Raw genomic sequence first — 15,196 nt, 5'->3', positions numbered from 1 at the left:
AGGCAGCAAGGAAAACAACAGCAGTGCTTGTAGTGCCTGCAGACAAACCACGTGGTTCCAAGCAGTCACTGGGTGATAACGGCTGGCAGCTCTTACCAGGGAGCATTAAAAAAAAAAGCTTTTTTTTTTTTTTTTAATGCATTTAGAAGGTTCAAAACGTCATTTAGCATGCAGTTTTAGACTTGTAGCTATATGGATACATGCAAGCTAGGCGTCCAAAAAATCTTTTTGTTATTATAGCTACAGGGATATTTTAGTAAAAAATAATGGATTTCTCTGAAACGGCACAAAAATCTGATAGACAATCATTCTGATGTCACCCCGTCCGACAGTGACACTCAGTGTGGTCTGCACCCCCCAGGCCCCCCAGTCACGGCCAGGCGTTGGGAAGCTGCGGGGACCCGAGGGAGGCCCGGCGCGGCTGGGAGAGGCCTGAGGGCTGGGCACCACCCGGCTGCCCCCAGGGCCGGTCAGTGCCCCTGGCCAAGCGCCCGGCGGTGCTTTCTCCTCAGGGGGTTTCTCAACCGCGAGCCAGCAGGCGACGCGGGCTTCCTGAGGGCGCGGGCGGAGGCCCTCTCGAAGCGTCAACAACCCGCCGACCCGCCTGTCTCCTGAGACCGCAGGGCGTGGATGCCCCGCGACTCAGCGGCCTGCTGCAGTCACCTCAGGTGCCCGGCCTTGCCCCAGAAGGCCCCGCCCCCGCCCAGCCCCGCCCCGCCCCCAGCGCGGGTCAGCGCATGCGCGTGACTCGCCCTCGCCCTCTGCGCACGCGCCCTGCCGCGCGGAGCCCTCGGCCCCGCCCTCACCGTTGCGCGCGGCCGGCGGGTTCCGCCACGCCCGCCATGGCGTCGGCCCGAGCCGGCCGCCGGCCCCGCCCCCATGACGCGCCGCTGGTCACCTGACCCGGCTGCAGGCTGAGGAGACAGAAGGGAAGTCGCTGTCGTCCGAGTCGGAGCCAGCGCCAGACGCCGCCGAGACCCTCAGCCTCGCCGCCGCCGCCGTCCCTCGCCATGCCGTCGGAGAAGACCTTCAAGCAGCGCCGTACCTTCGGTGGGTATCGCGGCGGGCGGGCGGGCGGGCGCGCGGAGGCACCGTGGGGCCGAGCGGGGACCCCGGCCCCAGCCCCGATCCCGCTCGCGGCCGGGCGGACGCTGCCCGGCCAAGGAGGCGGCCCCTGCCCGCCCGGCGTCCAGCCCCGGGCCGCGCTCTGGAGGGCGCTCGGGGCCGGAGGCTGCGTCCGTTCGTGCCGCCGGCAGGCTCCCTTTGGAGGACGGAGGAGCAGCCGGAGAGCTCGCCCGTGGTCCTGTGTTATGTAAACGGCCGTGGGCCGGCCGCTCCGGGCTTGGACGGACTCCCTGAGGGTGTGGGTCCCAAACGGCCTACAGCCCACGGGGGAGACCGCGCCTCGAGCTCGGCCTGTCCGGGGGAGGCCCGCGGGCCGGGGCTGGGTCGACTTGGCCCGCACGGGTGGGGCTCCGCGGGTTGAAGGCCCGCTCTCCTCTCTGCTGTGGTCGGTTGCCGTCGCCAGCAGAGGTGCAGGCTCGTTGGAGAGGTGCCCTGCTTCTGGGAGCCGCAGACAGGACCGGGGGCCCCGGAGCCCTGGACGCTAAGCTTCTGACATGACAGCTCTGTTTCGAAGGGGGGGTACCCAGGCGGCAAGTGAACCACCGTCAGGTTCAGTTTTATTAACTAAAAAGAAAAATTCTTACTGATCACAGGTGATCACATATAAAGTCGATACCTTAACTGAGGGAAGGAGTAAAAACGGGCGAACTCCCTGCAAGTGCGGTTTGGCAGGCAGCTGCCTCTCCCAGGGGAGACCGGATATCGCCCGGGGGCATGTGATTTTCGGTATTTAGAATTCTTACTTGTAGCACAGGGGGGACTTGGGTGTCTTTCATATTGGCTTAGAATTATATGCTTACTTTCACCCCAGTAATAAATCAATTTTCTTGCCTTTTAGATGAGAAACTCAACTGTGGTTACTGGCATTTGATTGAAAATGAAAGTAAGGCCATCATCATAATGTTTACACCTCCAGTACACAAAGGAGAATGACGTGAAAAAGCTTATTGAGAAAATTTCAGAGTAACGGTTGCAGCAGTCTTTGGATATCTGTTTTGTAGGACTTGTTGGTAACAGTTTTAGGAGTTACAGGTATAGTAAGGGAGTACTTTAGTGTTTATTCAGTGCACAAAAAACTTCCTGTGGTAATCTTTAGGAGTTTCAACAGTGATACTGTTTACTCTTATCTAGTTGCTTGGAGTCTAGAAAGAACTTAGCATTCATTTGAGCTTGGACGTGGTTTGCAGATCTCATTATTATTGATAGTTGTTTGGTATCTTGTGCCTGAGAAGCCTCAGTAATTGAAAATTTACTTTGGCCTGCTGAGCTTATCTTTTTAAGCAGCCTCCTGAGGCAGTTTGTTGGTTAGCAAGGCTTAAATGTGCCTTTTCTTGTTGGAAATTTTCTCTTTAGTGACCTTAATGAACTCTTAAATTTGTTTAGATTTTATGGAGTCCTCAGAGAGCAGCATTTGAAGTAGATTTGCTGTTGTATCTGGCTTCCATTCGCTCCCCTGCTTGCTTTTCCGCCACCAGGGCTCCTTGGTTGTGACTTAGGGTTGCCAGATTAATAGCAGAAAAATCGGCGGATTGCATCTTTTAGGTAGGTTCCCAAATACCAGCATGCTCTCAGATCTCTCTCCAGTCTTCCTGTCAGCAGCCTCAGTCACAGGTAATAAATCCACCCAGGACGGTAGCCAAAATATGACCATCACAATTAATGGTGTCAGATGCTGCCATAGTAGTTGTTGCTTAGACCCCATTTAGAGTGGGACATTCTGAATCTGTGACAAGTCCAGCTCATACTTTGTAACCTTAGTGTTTGAATTAGACACAGTGAAGGCTATGCTTGAAAACTCTTTCATTACCAAATTTTTGTTTTTTAAAAAATTCTTTGACGGCATGTGTTTTCAGTATTGGAATGCACAATTACTAATAGAATGTGTTTAAATTTTTGGTGGGTAATACGGATTTTGGGGCCCTGGTGGCATAGTGGTTAAGCATTTGGCTGCTAACGAAAAGGTCGGCCGTCTGAATCCACCTTGGCAACCACATGGGGCAGTTCTACTCGGTCCTGTAGGGTCGCTATGCGTTGGAATTGGCTTGATGGCAGCGGGTTTGGGGGTTGGTTAATAGGGATTTTGAGAAGTATGATTTGGTAATGTGAGCCACCAAAAAGGCAAGCGCCGCTCTGGCACCACTGATCTGTGGTATAACAAATGCAACGGTAAGAACCAGAGAGCTTTTTGCAGGCATCTTCCGGCTAGATTACATGCGGACCCTCTAGTTTTCCAAATATGACACTGAAAAATCAAAACAAACCCATCAGGGCTCCCTAACTATCACACCAAAAAGCCATAATTATGCTTGCAAGCCTTATCTCACAGAAATAAATTTTTAAAAAGGCGAAAGTTTACCAAACTAACACATCCGGGGAGCATCACCTAATAGAATGTTCAGCTTGTGCAACCCTGAGTCTCCAGCTCTGGTCTGCTGAGCTCCATGCATTTCAGAAAAGACCCACCTTGTCACTAAATACATGAGAACTGGAATAACATGCTATCTGTGAAGTCCAGAGGCATAAACAGGACTGGCATACCATTAAACCACTGGTAACGAGCCATTGACTCATGGATTCGAAAATTAACTGGGGACAGTCATATGGGAAAGATGCCCTTTTCCTCTTGAAAGAAACTGTATTTGCCTTTTCCTTAGGTATTTTTAGGTTATTCTGCCATAATCTGTAAGGAAAGTAGATGGTGAGAGCAAGAAAAGACTACACAGTAGAACAAGGAATTGGCCTGGAACCCAAAAGTGGCCCTGGAGGTGAACAGGCAGGAACGCCTTCCCCTGGCCCCCATCATACTGTGTTTGCAGGCTCACCTTTCTCTTTTTAAAGATCTCAGGAGTCATCTTGCAGAAAAATATCAAGTATCATTTAATGGCTCCTGCCTTTCCTTGCTCCTCATTATGGTAAACCTTGACTATCAGCTCTGACAATTTGGAGAGATTTGTAGCACAGTACATGAGGGAGATAATTCTTTGAGAGAACGTGTTTATGCAGCTCAATACTAGCCTCAGTTAAACTCGAACGGTTCTTTCTGTTGCCAAGTAAGTGAGGTTAAGGTTAACGAAAAAGTGCACCTAACTATGCTGATGTTCCCTCCCCCCGGGGCGGGGGGCTTGAGAGCATCCTTAACATTGAAACCGATGTTAGAGTTCACCCTCAACAACCTCTTCCTTTTGTACCTGAAGAAAACCAGTGGGGCCTGGAGAGGTGAAGGTCATGGTCCACCTAGTGGCAGAGCCTGGACTGGTACCTTTAACCTCTAACAGAAGATAATGGAGGAGCAAAATGGTGTGGATTCTTCCAACCTCGAATAGCCATCATTTCCAGCTCTATGAAGTGGACCAAGATTGTGAGTCAAGAGGGATAGTGTATCCTTGCAAATGTTTTTGAAAACTCATAAGCTTCAAAAATTATATACATGCACGTAATTTTGGATTGGGTCCTCTCGGTGTCAAAGTTTCACTCAGTTTTCTTCTGGGATGCCTTCAGTTTGTTTCATAACAGATCAGTCCCCCAGATACTTCCTGTGGAATTTTATTGAGGATAGTAAACTTAGGCCTTGAGCTGCTTCATTAATAACCATAGTGTCTGCATGTCTTAGGGGAAGTTTATATGTTGGTCTAAATAAGTAGAATAAATCCTGGAAAATCTGTGTACATAAAGGTTTATTTTAAATGGCCTATGAAATCTCAAAGCAGCTTTGCAAGTGAGATATTGGTTAACTAAGAAACCTTAAGTGCCTATCACCTCTTTGTTTGCAAGGCTTATAAGGGTTCTTAGAGGCAGGACGAAAAGGAATCTGGGGGAGTATATCTTGATAGACATTTAGAGCAGTATTTGTTTCCATTTTTCAGTATTGATTTGCTTCTTAACCGTATAATGGCGCAGTGGTTAAAGCTTTTGGCTGCTAACTGAAAGGTCGTTGGTTTGAACCTCTGGAGAAAGATGTGGCAGTCTGCTTCTGTGAAGATTACAGCTTTGGAATCCCTGCGGGGCAGTTCTGCTCTGTCCTACAGGGTCAGAATCGACTCAAAGGCAATGGGTTTGGTTTCTTTTTTTAATACCAGACCCTCTGTGCTGAGCCCTCATGGTACAGTGGTTAAAACACACAGCCACAAACATACAGGTTGGCGGTTTGAACCCAGCAGCAGCTCTACGGAAGAAAGACTTGGCAGTCTGCTCCCTGTAAAGATTTTAGCCTGGGAAACCCTGTGGGGCAGTTCTACTGTGTCCTTCAGGGTCGCTATAAGTAGGAATCCACTGGCGGTACCCAACAACATGCTGAGCTGTAGAGGTGGGTCCGTGCCCTTTAGTTGGTAGTCTGTTGAGGCAGAAATAGTAAACAGATAATTACCGCGTTGAGGAAATAATTGCTCTTATGGGCCATTGTTCTGCATTGGTAATGCCTTCAGTACCCTGTGAAAACAGCTATCTAATTAAAAAAAAAAGTGAGGTGTCAGCATATACTGTATATTCTCAATTTCTCCAGGCTTATCTGGTTTTTCCTTGCAACCGGCCTAGACTTTAACGACCTTCCTACAGGACTTTGGTGCTACTCTGTTACCTTAAAAAAGTCACTTGTCTTCTTCATGCCCCAGTGGTCCCACTTTTAATAAAAGTAATCATTCTTATCTTTCCCTTTTGTGCCTTATGTATTTTGGGGATAAATCCAGATAAAAGACATACTTAGGAATGTATCTGCATAACCCGGGGACTGCCTTAGCCATGAAATAATCTACACTGATGAAATGGAAGATTTTATGATGATGAGGGTTGGTAGTTAAGTCTGGGTTGCAGGGCACCTTTTCTGGGGTTGGGTAGCTGCCCTAGGGAGAGACCTTAAAGCTGGGAGGGGTAAGAAGAGGGACCCTAAGGAGACACTCCCAAAGGAGAGGGCTATTATAGCTTCAGCCTTCAGAACTACCTGAGGCCAGGGCTCACCCTGGAAAGAAAGGAGTCTTTTTTTTCTCCATCTCAAAGAGCTTAAAGCAGAGCCTTTTCCAGCTTCTGTAAGATGATAAAAATAAACATTTATTTAGAAACCCTACTAAATTCATAATTTTTGCTTGTTCTTTCTTTAATCAAAAGATACTAAAAGGTATATTGCCGTCTTAGGTTTTCATGACTTTAAATAGAAGTCTTAATACTCAAAGGATGAGATACATTTTATATTTATCCTCATTTATTGAATAGGAATACGTACTGGTAGAAATCTATGAGTTTGTAATCTTCTTGGTCTATAGCAAATATGTTTAAACTTAGTAATTTGTCTTGTTGTTGTTATTAGGTACCACTGAGTCAACTCTCACTAATGGCAACCCTGTGTACAACAGAACAGAGCACTGCTCAGTTCTGAGCTATGCTCACAATCGTTGTTACTATGTTTGAGCTCATCGTTGCAGCCACTGTCGGTCCATCTCATTGAGGGTCTTCCACGTTTTCGGTGACCCTGTATTTTGCCAAGCATGATGTTCTTCTTCAGGGACTGGTCCCTCCTGATAACATGTCCAGAGTGAGACGAAGTCTCATCATCCTCTCTTCTAAGGAGCATTCTGGCTGTACTTCCTCCAAGACAGATTTGTTTTTTCTGGCAGCCCATGGTATATTCAGTATTTTTCACCAACACTATAATTCAGATGCATCAGTTCTTCTTCAGTCTTCCTTCTTGTCCAGCTTTTGCATGCATCTGAGGAGACTGAAAATAACCGTGTCTTGGTTGGGCACACCTTAGTCCCCAAGATGACAACTTTGTTTTTTCATACTTTAAAGAGGTCTTTTGAAGCAGATTTGCCCAGTGCAATACATGGTTTGATTTCTTTCTTCTTCTTCTTTTTTTTTTTTTTTTTTACTGTGCTTTAAGTGAATGGTTTGATTTCTTGACTGTTGCTTCCATGGGCTTTGATTGTAAATTCAAGTAAAATGAAATCTTTGACAACTTGAGTATTTTCTCCATTTATCATGATGTTGCTTATTGGTCCATTTGTGAGGATTTTTGTTTTATGTTAAGGTGCAATCCATGCTGAAGGCTGTAGTCTTTGATATTCATCAGTAAGTGCTTTGTTGAATCCTCTTTGCTTTCAGCAAGCAAGGTTGTGTCATCTGCATAGCACAGGTTGTTAGTAAGTCTTCCTCCAATCCTGATGCTGCGTTCTAGTAAAAGAATACAACCCTGTTGCACACCTTTCCGGATCCTAAACCACGCAGTATCCCCTCGTTCTGTTTCAATGAGTGCCTCTTGGTCTACGTAGAGATTTGCATGTCTTAGAAGCCGATGTAAAGAAAAAAAAACCTTGGGTGGGAGCATAGAGCCTATCTGGCTGTGTTTGGATATCATGAGATTCTTTCAATCCTTTTTTTGAAAGATGATGCTAAACATTTTTTAAAAAAACACAAATGAAATTGGCAGCAATACTAGAATAAATTCACATCCATATAGTTCATAGCATCTTTTTCCTGGAAGCACCAGGACAAGCACCTTCTCAGGAAGTTCGTGACTTTGATAATTTATTTGCCAACCGTGAGAAATGTATCCTACACAGTAAGTCAAGGTGCTTTTATTAATATTTTGGTAGAAAGTTTTAGACAACATAGCTGTCTAAATTATATAGATGTGTATCGCCCTGTGTATGACATGCCTCTCCAACTAATTGTCAGCTTGTCGAGAACAGGACTGGGCTTGTTTTCCTGTATTCCCTAGAGCCTAGTACAATTGTTGGAAACATAAATGATTGATGATGTTAAAAAGGGGAATCGGGAGATATTCTCAGAAAAGTACTCAGCAGTAGACTTTGTGATTTAAACTTTGCTTTTAGGCACTGAGCAAAATGATTGACAACTCAGACAACAGCATTCTTTCCATAATCATTTTCTCTTCTTGGATACTTTCTTTTCTCAGGCGTGTTGTCATTGAAAAGCTGGAAGAAGAAAGAAAATTGTATTGAACAGCCTGTGGTTTATAATGAATTCCTATACTAACTTAACAAATTATGTCAAATTCATAAAAATTGACCTGAATATTATGAGTGGTAGAAGTCCTTGGAGAAACGATTCGTTGTCCATCCCACCCAGTTAATTTCCGGACCATATCTGAGACTGCCAACCCAGGGTCCCAGTCCCTTAACTAGGAACTCTGGTGTTCTGGCCTTGTGTTAGACCACCTGAGAGATCAGGTAATCACATCTTGGTTTCCATATGCTTTGCTACTTTGCCTTGGACTTAGATACCAACATCGTCAGATATGAAATGTTCGTGTTTGATGGCTCTGAATTCTGGGAAAGATGCCTTCACTGCTTAGTTGCGCCACGGCTCAGGACGCCTGAGTTCAGACATGGAACTGTCCAGTGGAAATGCAGGAAAGAGCTGTCCGGCCCATCATAATGCATATCTTTTTTCCTTTCTTTGCAGAACAAAGAGTGGAAGATGTCCGACTTATCCGAGAGCAGCATCCTACCAAAATCCCGGTAGGTAGCCTCAGCCCTCTGTTACAGCAGGAGAGAGCACCGTTGACCTAGAACCACCCTACAGGGGCCTCCGGAGGAGTACGCAGACTCTTCAACACCATGTGCCAGTGCGGGACCTTGGGTTGAGATGTCTTAATCTACAGTTTTGTTTTTTAAAGTAACTTTTAGAAGAGATCAGTTTCCCCTCTATCCATATTTAATCACTCTTTTCTCTGCATTTGCTGCCTTAATGTTACACACTTCACAAATCAAATGTATTCATTTGGGAGGAAAGGGGTCAGGGGCTAGAACTGTTAGTGTTTTAATAATGGAAGGAAGTATTTGGTTCAAGGAAGCAGAGATGACTGCTGTGAGGTTCAGTAGTGCTCAAAATGTGAACATCACTGCAGGTCAAGGCTGCCTGACTTTGAATTGAGTAGGTGCCCCAAAGAAGTCTCTTCTTAGACTTGGCTTTTTTAAAAAGCAGGAGGTGGAGATGACTCTGCTCTTTCTTGTCACATGCAGGGGCGTCAGACGCTACTTGCTGAGGCTAGCTCATGGCTTCCTCCCAACCATCAGGCCTAGAGAGAAATGGTTCAGAAGAACCTACCTTTGTTTTCAGACAGAGCTGAAGTCAAGTCCTCGGTTTGAGGTTATTTCTAAGTGACCTTAGGCTATTTATTGAAATTGTGCAAGGAGCTGCAGCTTCCTCATCTGCAAAATGGAAAGAAAATCCCACCCCTATGGGTGTTAAAAGATTTGCATAATTCTGGGCACATGGTAGTCACTTAATGTTAGCTGAAATCACCTCTTCCTAATTCTGCAGACCACTTGGAAAGAAATTCCACCACTAAATTCTGTGGAAACTTAGCTTTTGGCTTTCTGACTGGTTATCATGCCCCAGAGAAAGGGGGAGGAAGATCTGAGATGCCGGCATTGCAGTGGCATTGTTGAGCTGGTCGTGTTGATGCTTTGAAGAGCATAAAAGGAGCAAAGATCTGTCTGCTTGGCATTTCACAACTGAATCTACAGTAAAAAGTGTGGTGTTCTCTGATTTCACTGGCCTGGCTGGATAGTTCACAGCCTGTCTTTGCACTTGGGGGTCATTCTGTGGCCCAGGGGGTGAGCCTTCTGGGTAGAGTCCTTTGAGTGTGGTCAGGGGGCTACATCTCAGAGACCTTCTACCTATTAATAGACCATGTGTTCCCTGGCGCTTTTAAGAAGCAAGCAAATAACATTTTAAAAAATATCCACTAACGTTGTACAAGGTTTGAAGTAATTGGGTGCTTTTTCGGCTTTTCCTTCTCCCCAGCCTGGTCTCTCCTGTTGAGCCAGCGTGGTTCTCAGACCATGCCCTTTAGGACCAGAGCTTCACCACAGAACCTTCCAGAATAATGCTGGTCCACCTGTACTTTGCAGGAGAAAATTACTAAGTAATTTTCAGGTTTTTCTTTGCTTGGAGTACTGCTGTGTCTCTTTGCAGGCACATGCTCATAGCTGGAAATAAATAGCCAGCCAAACAGCTGATAAACGAGCACTCTTCACAAGACAGCTCTAAGGAGACTAAGGAATGTGCTGGTTTTTAATCCCATTTTGGTATGTGCCAGGTACAACATGGGAGGCATTTTCACTGTTAAAAAATCAGCAGAAGTGTTACCACTTTTCTGGCTTCTTTTTCTAGGTGATAATAGAAAGATACAAGGGAGAGAAGCAGCTTCCTGTCCTGGATAAAACCAAGTTCCTTGTGCCGGATCACGTCAACATGAGTGAACTCATCAAAATAATCAGGTATTGAATCACCTGTTGTGCTTTGTTTGTCCTTTGGGCACCTTCTCATTCTTTATCAGACTTACAGAGACGTTTTTAGTGCAGTTCTGGTTAAAGTCTATGCAAGTTCAGTAAAACTAGAGATCTATAAATTGCTTCGTTTCTGAAGTTTATATTTCTTACCTGCTGGACCTTGTGTCCCATCTGTATTCATTCGTATTATTCAGCCTAGATGTGGTCTCTTCTTTATCAGAAAAGTGAGAAGTTACTAAAGTTTTATACAGTAAAATTAGCAAAGTAGAATTGCAGACGCTACAATGGCAGGTTACACTGGCCTAGATCTTAGAATAGTTTTTAAATTATATTGTGAACTATTTTTCTCACATTAGACACTACTGCTGTTCAGAAAGAATACGAGTTTAAAGATGGCCTCAGTAGTGCCATAGGGTTATCTGTCATTGATTACAGCTAATACTTACCATGAATATAATCACAGAAAATTTCCTGTGCTTTAGAATATGAGATTCATCCTCAGTAGGGCATATACTTTATCTTGCCAGAAGCAGCATTTACAAAATCTTTATGCGTTTTTATATCAATCTGGGTAGGTGATACACACACACACTCCGTATATAAAACATTAGACAGACCTTTTTGTGACTGTCTTACTGTTCTTTATGTTACACTCTACATTTAGATCATGTACTACAAAGAAAATTGTCCACTATCCAGGTCAAGAAGATAGTTCTAACATGAATTAGAAAGAAAGTCTCTACTTTTCCCTTCTTCCACAGCTTGAGATGTGATCAGGCCAGGCAAGGGTGGGAATGTGCATGAGCTACAGTGCTCCCTTGCATTTCAGATGTGATCATTTCAGGGCAGTGCCATCAACAAGAGTGCTGTGATCCACCGCCTCGTTTACTCCTCAAGGTTAATAGGTGATACAGTGTACCAGTGAAACATGGAGAACTAGCCTGGAAACAAGACCACCCACCGCATAAAATCTTCATAAAAACCTAGAGGGAGGCACAGTGCTCCATTCTGGATACTAGGGTGTGTAAATTGTACTGATGTGTCAATATTTCTTCCCGTTGTTTTCTTTCAATAGAAGGCGCTTACAGCTGAATGCCAACCAAGCCTTCTTCCTATTGGTGAACGGACACAGCATGGTGAGCGTCTCTACACCCATTTCTGAAGTGTATGAAAGTGAAAAGGACGAAGATGGATTCCTGTATATGGTATATGCCTCTCAGGAGACGTTTGGAATGAAATCCACCGTGTAAGGCTAGCAAAACACATCTATTCTAGAATTTTTAAACCCTTATTGAGGGAAAAAAAGGGATGTTACCAACTGAGATTGATCAGTTCATCTAATCACAGGTCATCAAAGCAGTAGTGTTCCCACCTAGGACTTTTAGGGAGTTGTTTTTGTATTTTCAAGCAGCAAAACTGAGCTCCAAATGAGCGCATTCAGCTTCAGAAAACTTTTATTATTTAACCTAGGCTATCTTGTTTTCAAATTTTAGAAGTTTACAAATAAAATACTTTGCATTGTAAGTTGCCAATAAAATAGATCTTGGAGTTATTACAATGCTCTTTTCCCCAGTAGGAACATGCAATCTGAGCAGTAATTTAAAGTCCTTCAGAGAGACACTCAGTCTTCTCTTGAGGTTCAGAGAGCCTGCAGACTTTTTACAGAAGGCTTTCTACTCCATTAGAGAAATCTCCACAAGAGTATCTTCAAACACATCAGTTGTCAAGCATAGCGCCCCCAAAACTCATTTGCCATAGTAGGTGGCACAAAGTGGGGTAAATTAAAAACACACCTCTGGCTCCGAGCTGCTGTCCAAGCTTCCTGATTCCTTATAGGAAGAATAGCAAAAGTCAACTCTTTTCCAGTGTTACAAAGTTTAATAAACACCAAGCTGTTTGTTTTGGTTTGTTCTCTAGACAGTTACACATAGAAAAACACCACAGCTTAATAGGAATCTTGAATAATTTATAATTTTGTTCTAGCCCCAGAGGAGAAAGGAATGGTATTTTTTTCTATTTTAGGTTTTTTCCAATCTGAGAACTCAAACCAGTAATGGTTTGGTAAATACGCAGTTATATCAATTCCATTCTTTAGGACAGTGGTAGAAACTATATAGAATGCTAAAATGTGAAAGCATTATAATTCAGATGCACCCCTCCCCACCAAGCTTAAGTCCATGTTATATGTTAACTGTGACTAAAATGTCATTAAAAATTCTCACATTTTTAAGAGTACTTCAGTGATCACCATTACGTGAAACCACCAAGATCCCCCCGTTCTAAGTGCATGTCAGTTGTGAGGAAAATGTAGCAAAAGGAGACATAAGCTGTTCACAAATGACAGGAGTTATGTATCGTTGGAGTTCACCTGAGAACAAATGACTTGATGCCTCCTTCTCCTTGCATGGGTTTACTACTTACTGGCTTCATGGGAGCATCCTTGAAAGTCAGTCCCTGTAGACTGTGTGGCAGGTCTCAGCTTATCCTTGTGTATGTAGGTGTGTGGGATCCCTGTCAGTAACCGTCACTCTGCCGGAGGGGAAGCAAAATTTCCCTATGGGCGCTCTCCCTGCCGCTAACGGAGCTCCACTTCCCTTGACCTTCTCCTGCATGCGGCTGTCCACAGTGCCCACTTCTAATATGTGTATTTTTGCCACATTATGTAAATTCTTAACCAGCTTGTCTTGTTTTGATTGTATACATCGTTATATCTGACATTCTTGTAACTACTGTGTGATAGATAAGATTCCTATAAGCAACTGTTTGGAAAAAAAAAGAAACCATGCCCAGAGGGGTGATTTGTGACATCAGCAGGTGGTCATTTTTGTTTATAGGATCTTTGAAACATTTTTAATGAACTAAGGTGAATAAAGGCACAACGAAAAACTCATCAAAGCTCAATTTAATGGGGTCAGTGTTTGTTTGAGGCTTCAGTCCTACGCACTGCTTGTACTTTCTTAACAAGCGCATAAGCTAGTTTGGGGGTGCTGGAGCACACTGCAGATGTAGCCGCAGCGACTTCTCAGGGCCCCTTCCTCACCGTGCAAGGCCCTGCACCAGGTCACGCCTTGACAATAACTCTCCCGAGAACTGTGTTGACATGCCACAGAGTATCAGGAGGAGGGTAGATGTGTGGGGCCTATGGGTTCTGGGGGGAGTAAAGACTTGAAACATACCTGACAACAAGGTAAAACAGAGGAAGTGTGTATGTACGTGTCAGAACATCACATGGTTTCTGGAGCCTCCCATGACAGCATGGGAGCGGCTGTTACTCGGTAATGCTGTGGTGTTAGTGTACTTAGTGATGTACCTGCAGGGTGAGACCAGACAGGAAGTAGCCAGCGTTGCCCACTTGACAAATTCTGGACCCAGCTCAGACTTAAGCTGTCTCTTAACGTTGGGGGCTGAGGATACACTGCTCTCCAGAGTCGGCTGCTTGATAATGTATTGAATTACACTGGTCTTCCTGCTGCTTCTGGCCAGTGCGCTCCTTCAGGTGACCCGGAGGTCCTGGAGCTCAAACAGGACCATCCTATCAGTGGCCAGCTTCTCTCTGGTCTCATTGATCTGAGCACAGCCCCTCCTGTGCCTGGAACTGTATGTCTGTATGCGCACTCTTGTCCTAAACACAGACTTGACCAAGACCAAGAGGTCTCCCAGCTGGGTAAAAGGCACCAGAATTCTACCTCTGGTGCCTGACACTCAGCTCACATCCTCAGTCCTGGACGAATCCGTCTTTATACCGCCACCTACCCAAATGCAGAAAAAGGATTTTAGATGCCGTGTAGGTATGGCTCCTTGTTAAATTGCCCCACGTAGTTACCCTCAGTTTTCTAGGTCAAAAATCGTAATAGGGTGCTTCCTCAGGGAAAAAGCCTGCCTCAATGCATGTTCACCGTGGACTGAATGTATTACTGTCAACCTTGATTTTTACGGAACCTAGAGCAGTGTTTTTAACCCCAAATGAAGCATTTACATTTATATTCTCAGCAAGGACATTTAAGAAAAACAAAATATTGGGAAGCTTTACAAGACAATGAATGGGTTCAAGACCAGGTGTCCTTTTTGCCAGTTTAGGCATAAGGGAGGAAGGACTAAACCCCTAGTTTGGAGATCAAGAATAGAACTGAAAAGATACGCCCTTTGTAGTCTATGAGAAAAAAAAAAAAAAAAAACCTAACAAAATGAAGCACTAAAAGCCTTTTTTTTTTTAATTTTTATTTTCAGTACATTAAATTTACTCATAAAAACATTCTAAAAATGTACAATTTTTCCTTTTTAACAAAGTATAATAAAACATAAAAACCCCAAAAACAGAATACTTGACATTTACAATTCAAAATCAAATTAGCAGAATATTAAATATTTACAAAACTATATCTTTTAAAAATATTTATAAAGTTACATGCAATTTTGTAGAATTGACATAAAAGAATGGCTCAAAAATGGGAGAATTTTCCTTCATTCCTAAAAAGAAAAAGTCCAATAGAAGCTGTAAAGATTCTTGAGTACACAAGGTTTTCAGTACCAAAGCCTTTATCTTTTTGTGCATGTAAGAACTTATATCTTTTTAAAAAAAAACGTGATGAGGGGTTATTACACATGAAGTTGTGTCTGGGGACTGATGACCTCTGCTCCCCTCCCTCAGTAAATAGCATAGTAACGTTGACCTTTGGCCTCAACCAGCACAGTATGTAGTTTTCTAGAATATTGCGAGTGTTGATAAAAGATGCTCACCTTCACTCAGACCCTTGGGATTTCTCAGCGGCTCAGCCTCTTTGGAACCCATGGCTTTCAGCGTCCCCTGACTCGATCTTTGGGAG

At 44.3% G+C, this 15,196-nt stretch overlaps 1 protein-coding gene across 15 annotated transcripts; it reads left to right on the top strand.

The window, feature by feature from the left end:
- Positions 1 to 923: 923 nt before the first annotated feature.
- On the top strand, positions 924 to 13,268 carry MAP1LC3B (microtubule associated protein 1 light chain 3 beta). Of its 15 annotated transcripts, XM_064273682.1 has the most exons (5): positions 924 to 1,050; positions 1,964 to 2,008; positions 8,539 to 8,594; positions 10,255 to 10,361; positions 11,449 to 13,268. In XM_064273682.1, the coding sequence occupies exons 1-5, from the start codon at positions 1,011 to 1,013 to the stop codon at positions 11,621 to 11,623; spliced, it is 423 nt and encodes a 140-aa protein (XP_064129752.1). In that variant the 5' UTR covers positions 924 to 1,010; the 3' UTR covers positions 11,624 to 13,268. The 15 variants fall into 15 exon arrangements, 6 of the variants coding, with proteins under 6 accessions (XP_064129752.1, XP_064129755.1, XP_003418117.1 ...); XM_064273685.1 differs by lacking the exon at positions 1,964 to 2,008 and having other exon boundaries at positions 926 to 1,050; positions 11,452 to 13,268; XM_003418069.4 differs by lacking the exon at positions 1,964 to 2,008 and having other exon boundaries at positions 927 to 1,050.
- Positions 13,269 to 15,196: the final 1,928 nt, after the last annotated feature.

The sequence above is a fragment of the Loxodonta africana genome, chromosome 21 (assembly GCF_030014295.1).
Source record: "Loxodonta africana isolate mLoxAfr1 chromosome 21, mLoxAfr1.hap2, whole genome shotgun sequence".
NCBI classification, from domain to species: domain Eukaryota; kingdom Metazoa; phylum Chordata; class Mammalia; order Proboscidea; family Elephantidae; genus Loxodonta; species Loxodonta africana.
Note: the sequence above shows the minus strand (reverse complement) of the source record. Positions and strands in the feature narration are given on the sequence as shown.

Bases quoted from the DNA above. Each gene is read 5' to 3' on its own strand.
- MAP1LC3B (XM_064273681.1), top strand. From the start codon at position 1,918: ATGCTTACTTTCACCCCAGTAATAAATCAATTTTCTTGCCTTTTAGAT. The intron at 2,009-8,538 runs GTAAGGCCATCA...CTTTCTTTGCAG, and splicing joins GCATTTGATTGAAAATGAAA to AACAAAGAGTGGAAGATGTC. The intron at 10,362-11,448 runs GTATTGAATCAC...TTCTTTCAATAG, and splicing joins GAACTCATCAAAATAATCAG to AAGGCGCTTACAGCTGAATG.